This window comes from Eupeodes corollae, chromosome 1, assembly GCF_945859685.1.
Source record: "Eupeodes corollae chromosome 1, idEupCoro1.1, whole genome shotgun sequence".
NCBI lineage: Eukaryota > Metazoa > Arthropoda > Insecta > Diptera > Syrphidae > Eupeodes > Eupeodes corollae.
This window is the reverse complement of record NC_079147.1, coordinates 301227895-301244426: the sequence shown is the minus strand read 5'-3', so window position 1 is coordinate 301244426 and position 16532 is coordinate 301227895. Positions and strand designations below refer to the sequence as shown.

At 34.7% G+C, this 16532-nt stretch overlaps 1 protein-coding gene and 1 non-coding gene across 2 annotated transcripts in view; both read left to right on the top strand.

Annotated features, from left to right (window-relative positions):
• The first annotated feature begins 4703 nt into the window (after positions 1-4703).
• LOC129951943 (uncharacterized) overlaps positions 4704-16532 on the top strand; it is a 76127-nt gene continuing 64298 nt past the window's right edge. The window contains exons 1-3 of the mRNA XM_056064316.1: positions 4704-5043; positions 5181-5725; positions 5777-6016. Coding sequence (XP_055920291.1) covers positions 4704-5043; positions 5181-5725; positions 5777-6016 — 1125 coding nt within the window. The remainder of the gene's footprint in view (positions 5044-5180; positions 5726-5776; positions 6017-16532) is intronic.
• LOC129943629 (small nucleolar RNA Me28S-Cm2645) lies at positions 10915-10984 on the top strand. Its single transcript, XR_008781338.1, has one exon. It is a non-coding gene; the product is annotated as a small nucleolar RNA Me28S-Cm2645 (small nucleolar RNA).

The window sequence follows — 16532 nt, the reverse complement described above, 5'->3', positions numbered from 1 at the left end:
ATCTAAGACGCTCACACCACCACTGAAATTAGGGACCCCGTATCTCTATGGTCAAATTGCATTGCTAAGGCTTGCTACTATCAAGGAGTAGGAAACTTCAGCAATTCAACCTGACCTTAGCTGATCCCAATCTTAAATTAAATAGGAATAAAGAGAAATTGAATTGAAAATTCATAACTAAAGCCAGTTTTATAAGTTCAAAAGAATTGAGTAAAATTTAATCCAAGAGCTGCCAGTTATGGTGGTCATTTTATAGAAATCATGTTTAAATTATAATGTCAGAAAATATCTTTCGAAAAAAGTAAATAATATGTCAGTTGAAGAAAACATCTTTTGCATTTAAAAGTTTAACACCCTTTAGTTTGACACCTGTGCCTATTTAAAGCTTTATCAAAGTCTTTACACGATGCATTAAGTAAAGGATATAGTTTTACAAATTTAGTCTTTGAACACAAGAATATTTAAACAGAGTTTTGACATACATATAAAGTGATTTGAAAATACCCTCTTCCCCTTTTAACTACGCTCATGACCGTACAATTCCTGCTGTTGCCATTTTCTGTATGAAAAAAAAAGCAAATGGAATCCAATTGAATTTCAGATACGAATTTTATCGGTTTTACTTTTTTTCCCTCCTCTCCCTTTTTATACCTCCTTTTTCCCCTCTTATTTCCTTCATTTGATGGTCAGAAAACTCAGACAGAAAGGTATAGGAATTGAATGGCAGAAAGAACCAAAACGAACAAAAAATAAGAAAATTTGATCTGTGTTCTATATTTGCTGGAGCTTCGATCCCCATATTGATGGTTTGTTCAATGTTCTTTCAGTTGTCAGGATATGACGTGAAGGCTCCCTACTTCCCTACACTATATTGTTGATGATGACGATGATGATGATTCTCAGGATGGTAAGGGTGTAGTCATAGTATATGTTCAGCTATATTGATGGGTGATTGAAGGGATAACTAACATTGAATGGAAAATATTTCATACCTACATACGTAGAAACCGTAGTTCTAGAGAAGTTTGATTTTGAAAATGAAAAACGTACTAAAAATATCGCAATATTGGCTTGAGTTTCAATTTAATTATTTTAAGACAAGTCATGTGGTGGCTTCTGAGTCATGGATGATAGTTGGACGGACCGGACGTGGGTACTCAAATGTCACTCCGCAATCGAGACATCGGCGTTTCTGAATGGAAATCTTTAGAAATTGAACAGTTGAACTTTGTAGCTTTTTTTAATTCTGTTGAAACCAAAATAGATACGACTCGTTCAGACGCAATTAATAAATGTTTAAGGTGATGCCTCACTTTTTTTTCAAAGGAAATATTAATTTAAATGTTCGTTTGCTTCGATACCGAGATCTTCAAAGGTACTTTTTAGATTTTTAGCTTCAAATGGGAAGTTATTGTAATCGGTCCGATTTGTCGAATTGAAAATTTTGACATTTCTCCACGTTTCAAGGTCCCTAGAGTCCAAATAAAAGATATTTAGAAAGTTGTCTGTGAGGGCGTGTACATTCGAAACATTTTTTTCGTCGTCCATAGCTCAAGAACCCGAAGAGGTATCTTCTTCAAATAAATTTTGTTATACAAATAATAATGCAGAAAGATGCAGAAAGGACCCTTAAAAAATTGCGTGGGTGGTTTTCTTACCATAGCAATTTAAAAAAGACGCTGGAATGCGACCCATGCTGATAACTTCCCATTCCGTCTATAAATTTGTCTTGCTTAAAAGTTTGTTGGTTTTTGTGTTGGGTTAAAAAAGTTGTCAGTTGAATTATTCTTAAAAATTTAAAATTTACCAACAATATTGTTCTTGTAAGGAAATAGTTTATTTTTAAAATCTAGTTTTGTAAAATAGATTTTTATTCGAAAAAAAAATTGTTACCATTTTTATTAACATTTCTTAATTTTTTACAAATTAGATGAATGAAATTAATTTGAGAGATATCAAGAACCGAACATTAATTATTACCAAATTTGCGTTCTATTTTTTGTAGATTTTATTTTTTTCTTAGAAAAAAACGTACTGCTGGGTTTTCATAAAAAACTATTTTGTATCGAAAACAATATTTTCTGTGAAATAAGAAAAATTTGAAGACAATATTTTCAATTTTTGAAGAGGTATTTGAGTCGAAAGTAAATTTATACCAAGTTTAAGTATTGTTTTTTTTTTGTTAGGTTTTAATTTTTTGTAAAAAAGCTATCAATTAGATTTTTCTGAAAATTTTTGAAATGTTGAAAACAATATTTTTTAAAAGATAAAAGTAGTTTAAAGCCGAAAATCAATCTTTACCAAATTTTAATAATTTTTTTGTTTAGGTTTTTATTTTTTGTAAAAAAAACTTTAAATTCAATTCTTCTCAAAATTTGTCAGAATGTTGAAAACAACATTTTTTATAAGATAAATTCAGCTCGAAGCTCGAATGTTTGAGTCAAAAATCAATTTTTACCAACTTTTGTTAAATTTTCTTTTATTTTTTTACTTTTTGTAAAAAAAAACTGTCAATTAGACTTTTCTCAAAATTTGTCTGAATTTTGTAAACAATATTTATAATTTTTGAAAAGCTAAAATAAAATAAAGTAAATGTTTACCAAGTTTTAGTATTGTTCTTTTTAGTTTTATATTTCTTGTAAAAAAACTGTATTTTAAGTTTTTCTTAAAATTTAACTGACCGTTGACAACAATATTTTTTAAAAGATAAAAGTAGGTTAAAGCCAATATCTCAAATTTTTGAAAAGATATTTGAGTTGAAAATCAATTTTCACTTACTTTAAGTAATGGATGTAATGTAATGTAAAAACAACTGTCGATTTGAATTTTTCTCAAAATTTTTCCAGAAAAGTTTTGGAAATAAAATCTTTTGTATTCCTTTAATATGTGAGGTGAACAATTTTTTTCTTCAGTTTTTTTGATTTATAAAAAAATCGTTAATTTGATTTTTTACAAAAATGTACTGGTTTGGTATCAAGCTAAAATATCTATATATATAAAAGAAAGTCGTGTTTGTTACAACACTTATGACTAGAGAACGGCTACACCGATTGTCATGGTTTTTGATTTGTTGGAGTTGTTTCCGTCCGGAATAGCAGAATACATCTTAAAAACAATGAAGACTCGATATGTGTAATGAATACAATCATTTCAATAGATGCTGATTTATTGATTTCATGTCAAACATTTGTTGTCCAATCCTGTCAAATAGTGGAACAACTATTTATTTTTTTTGGAGCTGAGACTTTTAAGCAACAACTTTATTTTTTTTCTGAAGACATCATGTGTGCGTTCAGAAATTTATTTTTTGTTAAGTGTCTAAAAAGTTCAGGTACTGTTGTATTTGTTTGCTTTCGACTTTAATTTTCGAAAATTATTTATTAATTATTTAATTTTTAATTCCCGAAAATTGTCTTTTTATAGGCTGTCTATGATTTTTCTTGATAAGCCATTTGGTGGTTTTATGCGAGCGCACATTTTAATAACAATGCTGCGTCCTAGAATATCTAATCTTTCCCAGCGAATCCGTAATGCAGTTAGGCAACGGAATATCACGAGTTAATTATCCGATGGAGAACGAGAAATTGCACGAGAACAGCGCCGCGTTAGTATGGAGCAAAGAAGGGTCTTAATTCGTGCTTCTCAAACACAAGAGCAAAGAGAGACAGCCCGTGAAACGTCTAGGTTAGAAACGAAAAATCGTCGAGCTTATCGTACAGATGAACAGAGGAATTATCTTCGAAGTGCAAGAAGATATGCTTCAAGTATTGATTTGAATCGAGCAGAGTTTCTGTATGATTGCACCATCGACTAAAGCTTGCATCGTTTTTTTGCATTGGTTCAATGGACGTTGTTTGCCAGCATTGTGGAGCATTGAAGTTTGCTTCTGAAACGCCTATTTTGTGCTGCCTTAGTGGTAAAGTGAAATTGTCATAATTGGTCCCGCCACCAGAGCCATTTTGATCACTGCTTTATGGCGAAACACTAGAATCACGACATTTTCTAGCGAACACTCAAAAATATACAATGTCTGTTTTCAAATGACTTTATTTGGGCGGACATTTTCGAAGAACACGGATATAATCTGACATTTAGGGTAATTTACGTTAAAAACTTTATTTTCTATCATTGTAAAAAAAATCTGGAATGTAGTTTTTTAGATTTCTGAATTTGTCTTTAGACTTTTGGACTTTACAGATTCAAGGCCAGATTTTCCATCGCAACCTATAGAAGATGCACAGCATAAATTCTTGCAAATATACTTCATGGGCATTATGGAAGAACAACTTGACCGGCGTCAAGGGATCAACACAGCTACGAAAAGAGCAATTCTCAAGATCTGCGTCAAGGGATCAACACAGCTACGAAAAGAGCAATTCTCAAGATCTGCAGCAAATGCTACATGAATATCATGCATTAGTCAGGCTGTTCAAGACTGCTATAGAGCGCATGCCAAGTGATGACTATAAAGTTGTGATCAGAGCAGATAAAAGACCACCTGGAATACATGAACGCACATTTAATGTTCCAACAATCGATGAAGTGGCAATCCTGATTGTTGGTGAAAGCTTGGAAACACGTGATATTGTACTTACACGAAGCAATACTGGGCAACTACTACAGATCAAATAGATGACATCATATGTGCGGAGATTCCTGCTCCTGAAACCGATCCAGACCTACATTATATTGTAGTCACGAATATGATTCATGGATCGTGTGGCACTATTAACCGACAATCACCGTGCATGGTCGACGGCAAGTGTTCCAAACGGTATCCACGAAAATTGACGGCAGAGACCATTACAGGCAACGATGGTTATCCATTGTATCGGCGTCGATTGCACCATGATAATGGTAGAACTATCACAACTAAAGTAAAAGGAAACGTTTTCGTAGTTGACAACAGTTGGATTGTTCCATATTCGCCACTTCTTTCCACAACATTCAAAGCGCATTGTAATGTTGAGTATTGCAATTCGGTCAAGTCAATAAAATACATTTGCAAATATGTCACGAAAGGGAGCGACATGGCGGTATTCGGTAAACATCCCATACCAACGATGAAATTACGCGCTTTGAAGTTGGTAGATATGTGAACTGCAATGAAGCAATTTGGCGTATATTTTCATTCCCTATACGAACGTCATCTCACTGTTTTACATTTGGGGTGCATCTAGAGAACGGTCAGATAGTATATTTCACAGCGTCGAATGCTGCTCAACGTGCCGAAACACCTCCAGCGACAACACTGACCAATTTCTTTGCGATTTGTCAAAGCGATCCGTTCGCACGAACTTTGCTTTACTCAGAAATGCCACGTTATTATACTTGGAACGCGACATCGAAGAAAATTCAACGTCGGAAGCAAGGCGATGCAGTTCCTGCTCTTGGTTGTATTTACACAGTGCATCCAAAGAATGATGAATGTTTCTATTTGCGGTTGTTGCTGGTACATGTTCGAGGGCCAACATCATTTGAATCACTACGAACTGTTAATGGTATCGTGTGCCCCACATTTCGTGCAGCATGTCAAGAGCTAAATTTGCTTGAAAACGATACTCATTGGGATACGACAATCGCTGAAGCAATTATTTCTGCATCTCCAAGTCAGATACGCACATTATTTGCTATCATCATTTCCACATGCTTCCCATCGAACCCACTTGACCTGTGGAACAAATACAAAGATAACATGTCAGAAGATATTTTACATCGAATTCGCGTCAGCTCAAGAAATTAATATCTTGAGGTGAATGAGGAGATCTATAACCAGACTTTGCTCTTCATCGAAGATACGTATGTGTTACCTCATGTGCCGCAGTTTGTTATGTTATATGATCCAAATGAACTAATCCAATCAGTTCAAACGAATGTACCTCTGTTGAATCTTAAGCAGAGGGAAGTCTATGATACACTGATTAATGCAATTAATGACGGAAATGGCGGCTTATTCTTTTTGGATGCCCCCGGTGGAACTGGGAAGACATTCCTCATGTCATTGATTTTGGCCACTGTACGTGCGATATCCGAAATTGGGGTAGCAATTACTTGTTCTTGAATAGCGTCCACATTGTTAAAGCGTTAAAATTGCCATTAAACCTTCAAACTACTGAACAACTGACGTGTAACATTTCCAAACACTCTCCAATGGCCAAAGTTTTAGAAGGATCAAAAATCATCATATGGGAGGAATGCACAATGGCGCACAAACGCGCATTGGAAGAACTAGACCGAACATTAAAAGATCTGCGCAATGACTCGAGATGTTTTAGTGGTGCAATGATTTTATTATCTTGCGATTTCCGACAAACACTACCAGTCATTTCAAGATCTACTGCAGCCGACGAAATAAACGCTTGCCTCAAAGCATTCAACTGTCTGTAAATATGAGAGTTGCATTGTTGAACGATTTATCTGCTGATGATTTATCGAAGCAATCGCTGACTATCGATAATGGCTGTGTTCCTGTTGAAAAATCGAGCGGTTTGATTTCATTTCCTCCAAATTTTTGCAATTGCGTACCATCAAAAGACGAGCTTATCAACAAAGTATTCCCTGATATAATTGCTAACCACAAAAATACTAAGTACAAAAAATAAAGATATTATTATTCAAAATCAAATCGTAGGTACTCTGTATTCATTCAAATATATCGACTGTTTAACAAGTAACAAACGAAGAAGAAGCCATTAATTATTCAACTGAATTTTTAAACTTCTTGGATGTGCCTGGTGTACCACCGCACTATTTAAAACTTAAAGTTGGCTCGATAGTCATCATGCTTAGAAATTTAAACCAACCAAAACTGCGTAATGGAACGCGTTTGGCGATAAGAAAACTGATGAGCAATGTGATTCACGTATCGATACTTAAAGGAACATTTAAAGATGAGGAAGTTCTAATTCCAAGGATTCCGATGATCGCAACGGATATGCCCTTTGAGTTTTAACGAACTCAATTCCCGATTCGTCTTGCCTTTGCCATGACGATCAACAAATCACAGGGCCAATCCTTGACTATTTGTGGCCAAAATGTAGAAAATGCATGTTTTTCTCGTGGTCAATTGTACGTGGCATGCTCACGTGTCGGCAAACCATCCGCTTTATTTGTTCTTGCGCCTGACCAAAAAACAAGGAATGTCGTTTACCACAAAGTGCTTCAATAAAAACCCTATTAATCAATTAATCCGAGTTTTATTTTTTTCCCCATTCTGCACAACATATGTTTCAATCATAGTTTTCTAACATGAGTTTGAATTACTTAATTATTATTTTTTATTTTTATTCTGTATGTATGTTTTCATCATCATTCATCATAATTAAATACCTTTTTGTATCTATCTATATATAAATATATTATTTTGTATCATTTTTCAGCTAAAAAGTAACAAGACTTTCATTGACTGTGAGGCGGTACGAAGTTCGCCGGGTCAGCTAGTATAACCCACCAATGATGACCTACTGGTCTGTGAGACCGGGTGTGGGAAAAAATGCGAATAAATTTCTTCTCCGTTATTGTTTTTTGTTGAATTTGAATTTGTGTTTTGTAATAAAAGAGCTTCCGTTGATTTAATATCATTGTTTTATTGTCAAGGAGCGTATGTTTAAAAAAAAAAAAAAGAAATATGAGTAACACATTTCAAAAAATCTTCAGTTGAAAAAATCAGTCAATGAGACCGGCATCACCATTGATCAAAGTCAAGTTTGCGTCACCAATGGCGGAATAGTATAATAATAAATTCAAGTCTCTAGCGTTCGTGGTTCGTGAGATATTTAGGGTTAACCAAAATGTTCACCTTTTTTTTTAAACTTCTATGGTAAAAAAAACACTCACGCAATTTTCCGCAGAGCCCTTTCTGCATCTTTCTGCATTATTGTCTGTATAACAATATTTATTTGAAGTCGATATCTCTGCTGCTTCTAGAGCTATGAACGACAAAAAAAAAAAACGTCGCGAACGTACGAACGAACGTACAAATTTTTCAATTCGACAAATCGGACCCATTACAATAACTCCCTATGGGAATTAATAAGATACAGGATTTTAAATCCTTCTATATCCTCGTAACCCTCTTAATGTGCCTAAACTGTACACATGTTAATGATATTAATAAGGAAAACCTCCTTAGTCCTTAAAAAATAATATATTTGTAATCAAACTTTATTTTTAAATATTTCTTTATTAATACATTTTTTTTATTCGTAGTCACAGAATACCTCCTTTCTTTTCTTGTATCCAAACTTATCTGAAATACCAAAAATTACAAGATGGCTTCATTTCCTGCCTTCCATGTGTTTTTCCTCTGTTTCTTGTCCGGCATTGCCAGGCATTGCTAGATTATCATCTTTTGTGAGAAGGCCGAGAGGTGGCGCTTGGAACACAGGAAAGAAACCATAGATGGCACTTGGAACACAGGAAAGAAACCATTTACATTAAATATAACAACAAAAAAACTATTACATATTCAAATCAATTTTAATAAACCAACTAAAATTTCTGCAAAGTCGCTTTTTTGAAATATATATTCCATCCCAGAGTGCCCACAATACCTTCTCAAATAGTACTATTCATTTACCAACTTAGAAAACGCTAAAACTAAACTTTTTGATTATTAAGTTATGGAATTAATTCGAAAATAATAAAATATCAAATATAATACCTGATTTCAAAAACTTTGGAACAAACAAAAGTTAAAACAAATCTTTTCCAATGGTACATTATTTTTAGTAAGTTACGCTGGCAGTTCAAAAATATACAAATCCTTAAACAGCTCGCTTGTGCATCTGTTTCGCAAAAACATTTTTGGCAATCCATATGTATATCGGATACAAATCGGATTACATCATCATCATCTGTACACTCTATAGTGGGTCCATTACCCAGAAATATGCAGGAAGTGGGGTTGGGGGTTGGAGTATAGCAATAACAACTCAAACCCTAAAAAGTTGCACTTAAATGTAAGTTTATTTATTCCTTTCTTTGCATCCTTTACAATAGAGGTATACTCTCGTTTGTATGTAAGGTTGAATCTTCAAAGCAAATCTGTAATAACCGATCAGCCCCAATCAAAATAGCAACTTGGTTTAAAGGAACTCCTGCATCAGCAGAACCCAAACTGAACCCAGTGGAACATCACAGAATTGAAAAGAGAACGTATAGAGCAGAGGTACAAAAAGTGTTCCCCTTTTTCAAGCACCACTTGGCATCGCACATCGGGCTTCAGCTTCGACTTCGACTCCACCTTTAAGCAGAATTCTAGAAAACAGGGTCTGCTCCAGCTACCTCCTGTTCGGTATATATGGTCTTATACATATGTATGAAAACGGGAAAGGGAGGAAATATGTAATTCACAAAAGAAGAATTTCATTGTGAGCAAGCGAGCGAGCGAGTGCACTCTACACACTGTACAGTGTACAATCCAGGATAACTATTATGGCAGTAAATATTCTCGTTGTAAGTAATTTTCTCGATGAATTCATTTCCACATTTATGATATCCGGGATTGTATATCCTGGTATCATGGCAATAAGTATCCTTTTATCCTTTCGAGAGTGGTGTGTATAAAACTTTTCTAGAATTTCCAAGCTGCAGACAGCTCGTTGTATTGTTTTGTGATGGTGTGGCACTGATGGGTTCTGGTACTTAGCAGTGGCATTGGGTGTTCGAAACGCTCATTCCATCTCATGTTGCACTGAGTATACGAGCTACTCGTATGTTGTTGTATTTCAAAATTTTAATTTTAAGGAGGAATGGGAATTGGAAAAGAAAGGGTTTGGTATAGGGGATAATTGCTTGAAGTTTATCGTCATTTCAGACATCAGATATATTCACGTAAGTTTTAACGTAAATCGAATTGGATTTACGTACGGGAACATAACTCATACCAATTTTCGAATTCAAAAAGTTAAATAGAACCACACTAAGGATTTAAGTACCTAATATTTATATGTATAAAATAGCATCCTGAAAATATCCTGGCTTTAACTTCCCTTTCCGACATTCTACCAGCGCCCAGTCTGAAGCTCTTCAATGTAAAGCCAGTGTGGTTAAATAGTTCTTCTTGCACCCGTCTTCGTCGTCATCATCGTCCTCGACTCGTCCTTAAAAAAGAGTTAACCAAAACTAGATATACTTATGTATGAGAGAAAGGAATTTGTTTTAAAACGAAAGAAGATTTCCCAAATTACATACATACGGTTAGATTTGGTTGGTAATTGCATTCCTTTGATGATGTTTGGTAATTAATTTTCCTCTCCTCTTGATCTTCACATATACTTATACATTTTAAACATATGTATGTATATACTCTGTACATATAGTTCAAAAATGTTATTGGGGTTGTAATTTTTGGTTATTTTAAAAGAGGGGTGAGTTCATATAAAAATCAAATAAATTGAAATGATTCTATTTTCATCTTGTGGTCCAGACGAATAGACGAAGAGACAGAGTGATGGTTCAAAAGTGTTTGACATGTCGTTTACACGATAACGATGAGGAGTTTGGTATGAATATTAAGTTAACAAGATTTGATTTGTATATATTTATGTTTTGGGTTTCAATTTACTTAAAATACAAGACATTGAATGGATAATTTGCAATATTGATGTATTTTCTTTAACAAGGTTACGATGTTGACCCAAGGGAGTTTGATCTGAACTAATAGATGATTAAAAATTGACAATTTAATGTAAAAATAATGTTCTTTTAGATCCTACTTTATAACCTAATTTCACTGTCAATTTTTTAAAATGTGAACATAAATCGATGAAGAGAATTTGTATTTCTTTTTCTTAAAATCCGTGGTACCACTTCAATAAAACTATGAAAATCCCCATCAAATATCGAATGACAAAAGTTCTAAGAACATCAAAATACTTTAAAGCACTCAACCGACAAAGTGAAATATTTGTGTTTTAAATGATGAAAATTAAGATAGGGACATCTGAAATCAATGATCGATTTATCATTTTTGTAGATAACTTTTTTTTTGGCAGTATTCGACACCAAGTAGTGTGGGGCTCTTAACCACTAAAACCACCTCTTCATCAGGACCAATCTTGAAGGATCGACTTCCGATTTATCTTTCTTAACTTTGTACAATCACTTTGGGGGAAGTTTAAACTTTTAATACTTTCCCATGTTTTTTTTAGACCATCAGCTCATGAGGCTTGGTTCTTCTTAATCTCCGAACATGGTTTCTTATATTCAAGACGGACTCTATTTCAGAATTAGTATGACTTTGCAGTCTCTGGTTGTACGATCGTATTTTTTAACAACTTCTGTAACCATTTCTATTTGTAAGTCACGATGTAGATCGGTAGTTCTTATGTACCAAGGTGCATTAACTATTCCACGAAGGACTTTGTTTTGGAGTTTTTGGATGATTTCGGTATTTGTTTTCTTTGTACAGCCCCATAATTATATTCCATAGGTCCAAACAGGCTTTAGTACTTGATTATACAGCATTATTTTGCTTTGGATTGATAAATCAGAGTTGTTAACATAAGGAACCAGTACATTTTTCTATATTTCAAGTTTAGTTCTTCTCTTTTCTTTTTGATGTGCTCTTTCCACTTAAGCTTTGCATGAAAAGTCATTCCAAGGTATTTGGCCGTATTGGCGTAAGGTACAGCTTGATTATTAATGATTATTGGAATATTGTTTATCTTTTTATTTGTAAAGTTTATATGTGAAGATTTTGTTTGATTAAGTTTGATACGCCATTTTTCGGTTCAAGCTCTCTTAGAGACACATTTGTCGGGTACCAAAATTGCGATATCATCTGCAAAAGTAGCCATTATGGTTTGATTACCAACTGGAATATCCCTTGTGTATAGTAAATACAGAGTAGGACCTAGGACACTCCCTTGTGGTACACCGGCTTCTATTTTCTTCAATTCCGAGTATTTCTTGTACCGTACCTTACTCTTAACAATCGGTCTGAGATGTACGATTTTAATATTTCAAAGTACTGCCTGGGAAGATCCCTTTGCAGTTTGTAATCAATTCCCTCATGCCAAACCTTGACAAAAGCTTGAGCAACATATAAGAAAATAGCTGAACATACTTGTTTTTCTTCTAATGCTTTTTCTATTACATCCGATATTCTATGAACTTGGTCTATCGTGGAATGTTTATTTCTAAAGCCAAACTGATGGTTTGGGATTAACCTTCTTTCTTCTATAATTTTGCTAAAACTCTTCAGAAGCAGTTTTTCAAAAACTTTAGCCATAATTGGTATAAGTGATATTGGTCTGTAAGATGTTACTTCTGTAGGTGGTTTACCTTGCTTTGGTATGACAATTACTTCAGCAATTTTCCAATGGTGCGGGACATACCGGTGCTTAAGGCATGCATTTATTATATATTGAAGTTTTATGAAGGCTTTCAATGGCATTTCTTTCAGAACCTGAGCAGTAATTAGATCGTAACCTGGTGATTTTTTATTTGGTAGTTGATGTAAACACATACTTTTTATTTCTTTAAGTCTTACAATTGTCATTTCACTTTCATCTATCTTATCAACAACGCGTTTGATGAGTTTGGCTTAAAAACATTCGCAAGATGTTCAGCGAAAAGGTTAGTTTTTTCTTTCGGGTTACCGATCCATTTCCCATTTTAAGATTTCAAGGGCGAGTTTTGTAATTGCGGCCTTTTCAGGCGCATGGCTGCTTTCCATAGCGAAAAATCGTTTGAAGCATCAGTCGTTAAATTCCTTAGGAATGTACTAAGTGAATCATTTTTGAATTTATAAATTTGTTTTTTAAGATTGGTGCTTATACGGTTAAACGTTGTTTTATCATCTGGAAATCTAGTATTTTGCATTTTCTTCGAGCTATTAACTCTCTCTTATCTGTAAAGGATATTTTAATCCATTTTGTCTTCTATTAGAAAATGTTGGAGTACTTTTTTCAGCGGCCTGTTGCACATCAGCAATAAATTGTTCCATTTTATGGTCAATTTGCTCGATTGTATCCATGGGAGATCTTAAATTTATAAAACTTAAAAGCCTTTCTCTAAAATTATTCCAGTTTGTTTTCTTATTTACAAGCTTTGGATTACTTTTTTCTAGTACTTCCGAATCACTTAGTAATAGAATCACTGGAGTATGATCTTGGCAACGTTTGCACTGCGGAACAACTTTAGATTTTCGGAGTAGTTCAATTTTAACAGCTATGCTCAAGATTGATCTTACTTTATAAATCTCTTCGAGACTTTGTTTGCAGTCAAAAGTAAGCATGAATAAAGGCAGCAACCTCTTATTTGTCATTGATTCTCCAGAGGCTTTTTAATTGTCTCATTCTTAAATAGATTGACTGCATCAAGGGCTTGGAAGACTTTTTGTACAAGATCTTCTACTACTTCCTCGGGAGAGCACGAGGAATAAAGAATTCTGGCTACTACTTTTATTGACCTTGCAGCTTTGTTGGTATGATAGCTGTGAAAAACTAAGAAAAAAATCAATAGGTCCGCTAAAGTTGCTCAGGAAATTTAATATTCAAAGTTTACAAATATCTTATGTCGAAACAAATACAAAATTTAAGCTATGCTGCTTGGACAAGAAAAGACTAAACGAGGAAAGCTAAGCAATGTCCTTGGGTCGGTGTACAGATTCTAAAGAATTTTGGGCATTGACAAGAAAGGTCAACGGAAATGAATTGTCAAAAATTGGTATTAAAATTAACATAAATGCTCTTTACGAGCACTTCTCAAGTCTGTTAGATTATACTGTAGACCCAATATATTCAAGTTACGCGATGCCTTTCTTACAGAATGTAATTTTAGACTCCAAAACTACAAAAGTTGAAGTGGAGCTAGTTTGAAATGGTGTTAAAGATGGAAAAGCCGCGGCTGCTAACGGTATCCTTTGTGAATTTTATAAGTACAATTCAAGTCTCTTCAAAGAAAAGCTATCCGAAGCTCTTAACACTATGTATACGTTTGGTGTCAATCCGGAACACTTTTACGAAGCGCTCTTTTGGCCAATTTTTAAGAAAGGTGAACGTCTGGATATAAAAAATGATAGAGGTATTTCCTTCCTGAACTCAGCTCTAAAAATTTACACGTCACTGCTTTGTAATAGGCTCACAAGATGGGTTCAATTGAACCAGAGGCTGAGTGAGTTTCAATCGGGTTTTTGAAGAGGATATTGCACGTCGGACAATATTTTTGTTTTGTGTAGTTTGGCTTTGTAGACTTTAAGGCAGCATTCGACACTATCAACCGAAGGGCCCTTTTTTACAAACTGTATAACTTGGGAGTTTCTTACAAATTTGTAAAAGCTTTGGAAAAGCTCTATCAACAACGTACGTATTTGATGGAGAAAATATATCAAAGAAATTGGAAGTCAATCGAGAAGTAAGACAAGGTTCCAATTTAAGTCCTTTGCTCTTCGCGTTGTTTATCGATGACCTGACTGAATATCTGCCTTGTGGAGTAAGGTTTGGTGACAAGCTGGTGAAAGTCATAATGTATGCCGACGATATTGTCATGTTTGTTGAGTCACCCACGTCCTTACAAATGATGAAGCTTAGAGATAAACACGGTAAAGACTAAAGTGATGATCTTTCAAAACGGTAGTGGAAAATTTTCGAGGTGTGAAAACTGGAACTACAACGGAATACACTTAGAAGTAGTAAAATCATAAACTTACCTGGGCTTAGACTGAACGTTTAACTTGGAATGACATCTTAAAGGTAAAGCTGTGTTGGCTAAGTCCGCTGTATGCATTAATTGAAAACAAATATTTAACAATAAACATGTGTCAATGAATGCAAACTACCGAGTTTTTAATGCTACCGCGAGATCGGTTCTTTTGTACGGGGCAAAAGTGTGGGGACTAAAAAAATATGATGTAGTAGATAATATGTTGACTTTTTTTTTGAGAAAAACATTCTTTCTACCAATTAAGACTCCCAAGTATATGTACTATCTCAAAACTGGTTTGCCAACACTTTTTATTTCATCGTTGAAAATGAATGGAGACTACATCTTAAAGATTATGGATGGAAGATGCAAGGTTACCGAAACAGCTCTGGATGTATGTATGCAGTTATGTATAAAAAGACGTGGTTCGAAGATTCATCTTTGAGAAATGCAAAATGTAATAAAATATGAGAATTATAAAAGGTAAAGTCTGAATGTGGGGACTGATATCTGAAGTCCGAAGTGTTTAGTGTGAATGTAAACTTTCAAGTGTTCAAATTTACTTACTTAAGATGGCGCTAAAGTCCTGTGTGAACTAGGGCCTCACCCAAAACACTTCTCCATCTAAATCGGACCCTAGCTAAAAGTCTCCAGCTCTACGTGGTGGCTCCTGGTGAACTTGTTAGAAAAATCAGTGCAGCTAGATGATGAATGATAATGATCAGTATTGGAAAAGAACTGCACTGAGAAAATTCTCAACTTGTGAGCGAACGCAAGAAGCTACGGTTTCTTCCTCCTCAAGATTAAATTTTGCGAAAGATGGTAAACAAAGGACTTCCTCTGGGATGAGGTTGACTTACTGATACAAATTACACAAACCCAATAAGTATCAGTAAATATACAAAGCGAATGACTAATGGCATCGGTATTTAATATATGTTTCAAAAATAAGTCTGAAATGGAATTAAAAATTATTTTTACGAGTGATGTACATTGTAGGTTAAACTTCGGCGGATTGCATGCCACAAAAAGTCGGGCGACCACTTCTAAGGTTATCTCCACTAGATGTCACTTCATTAGACTAAATTAACATACCACTGGATACCAATGGTACCAATGGATACGTTGAAGCCCCCTGGTCAATTCCAGGAACATATGTTGTGATGGCCTCCTTGTGAGAGTGTCGTGGTCGCTGTGGTTTATCCTATATGCATAGGGTATTGGTTTTTCATTACTTAAAAAATCAAAATATAAATAGACTAATCCAATACCAAAGGTTAACAAGGAAGTGAAATTGTTATGTTTTGGTAGCTTAGAAAGAGGAACTCATTAGAAGCATTTCGCCAAATAAGAGAGAGTAATTTTTTGCGTAAATACTTTTGGTTATTTTCAAAAACTAAGCGATAAAACAATACCTGGGGCAGCAAGTTTAAAAAATTGCCTTCAAATTAAGATTCAATGCAGGGATTGTTTTTGTAAGCAATTATTCTCTCCGTACTGCGCTGTCCTGTGGGCGATAATTCGAAGACTTTCCGGGCCAGAGCATTGGTTTCCATGCGCTCTTCGTATCCCAAACATCTCAGTCGTTGGAATTTTATCCCTTTGGCTAGTTTAGGTCAGTATACAGCCCGTACAGCTTGTCGCTCCATCTTTTACTCCACTTACCTCCAAATCTCCAAAGCAACTCTTTAGTCACTCGAGATAGGGCTTTGCTACTCACTTCCTTTGTTAGCACAAAAGCGGTTAGCATGAGTAGTTTTTCGTTTGATCTCAGCAATGTTGTTATTTTTGTGTTCATAGCGGAGTCAGGTTGACGAAGTCCATACCACCTTAAAAGTTAAGTAACCGAGACGTCAGTGTTTAGGCCATTTTTTGATGACAGC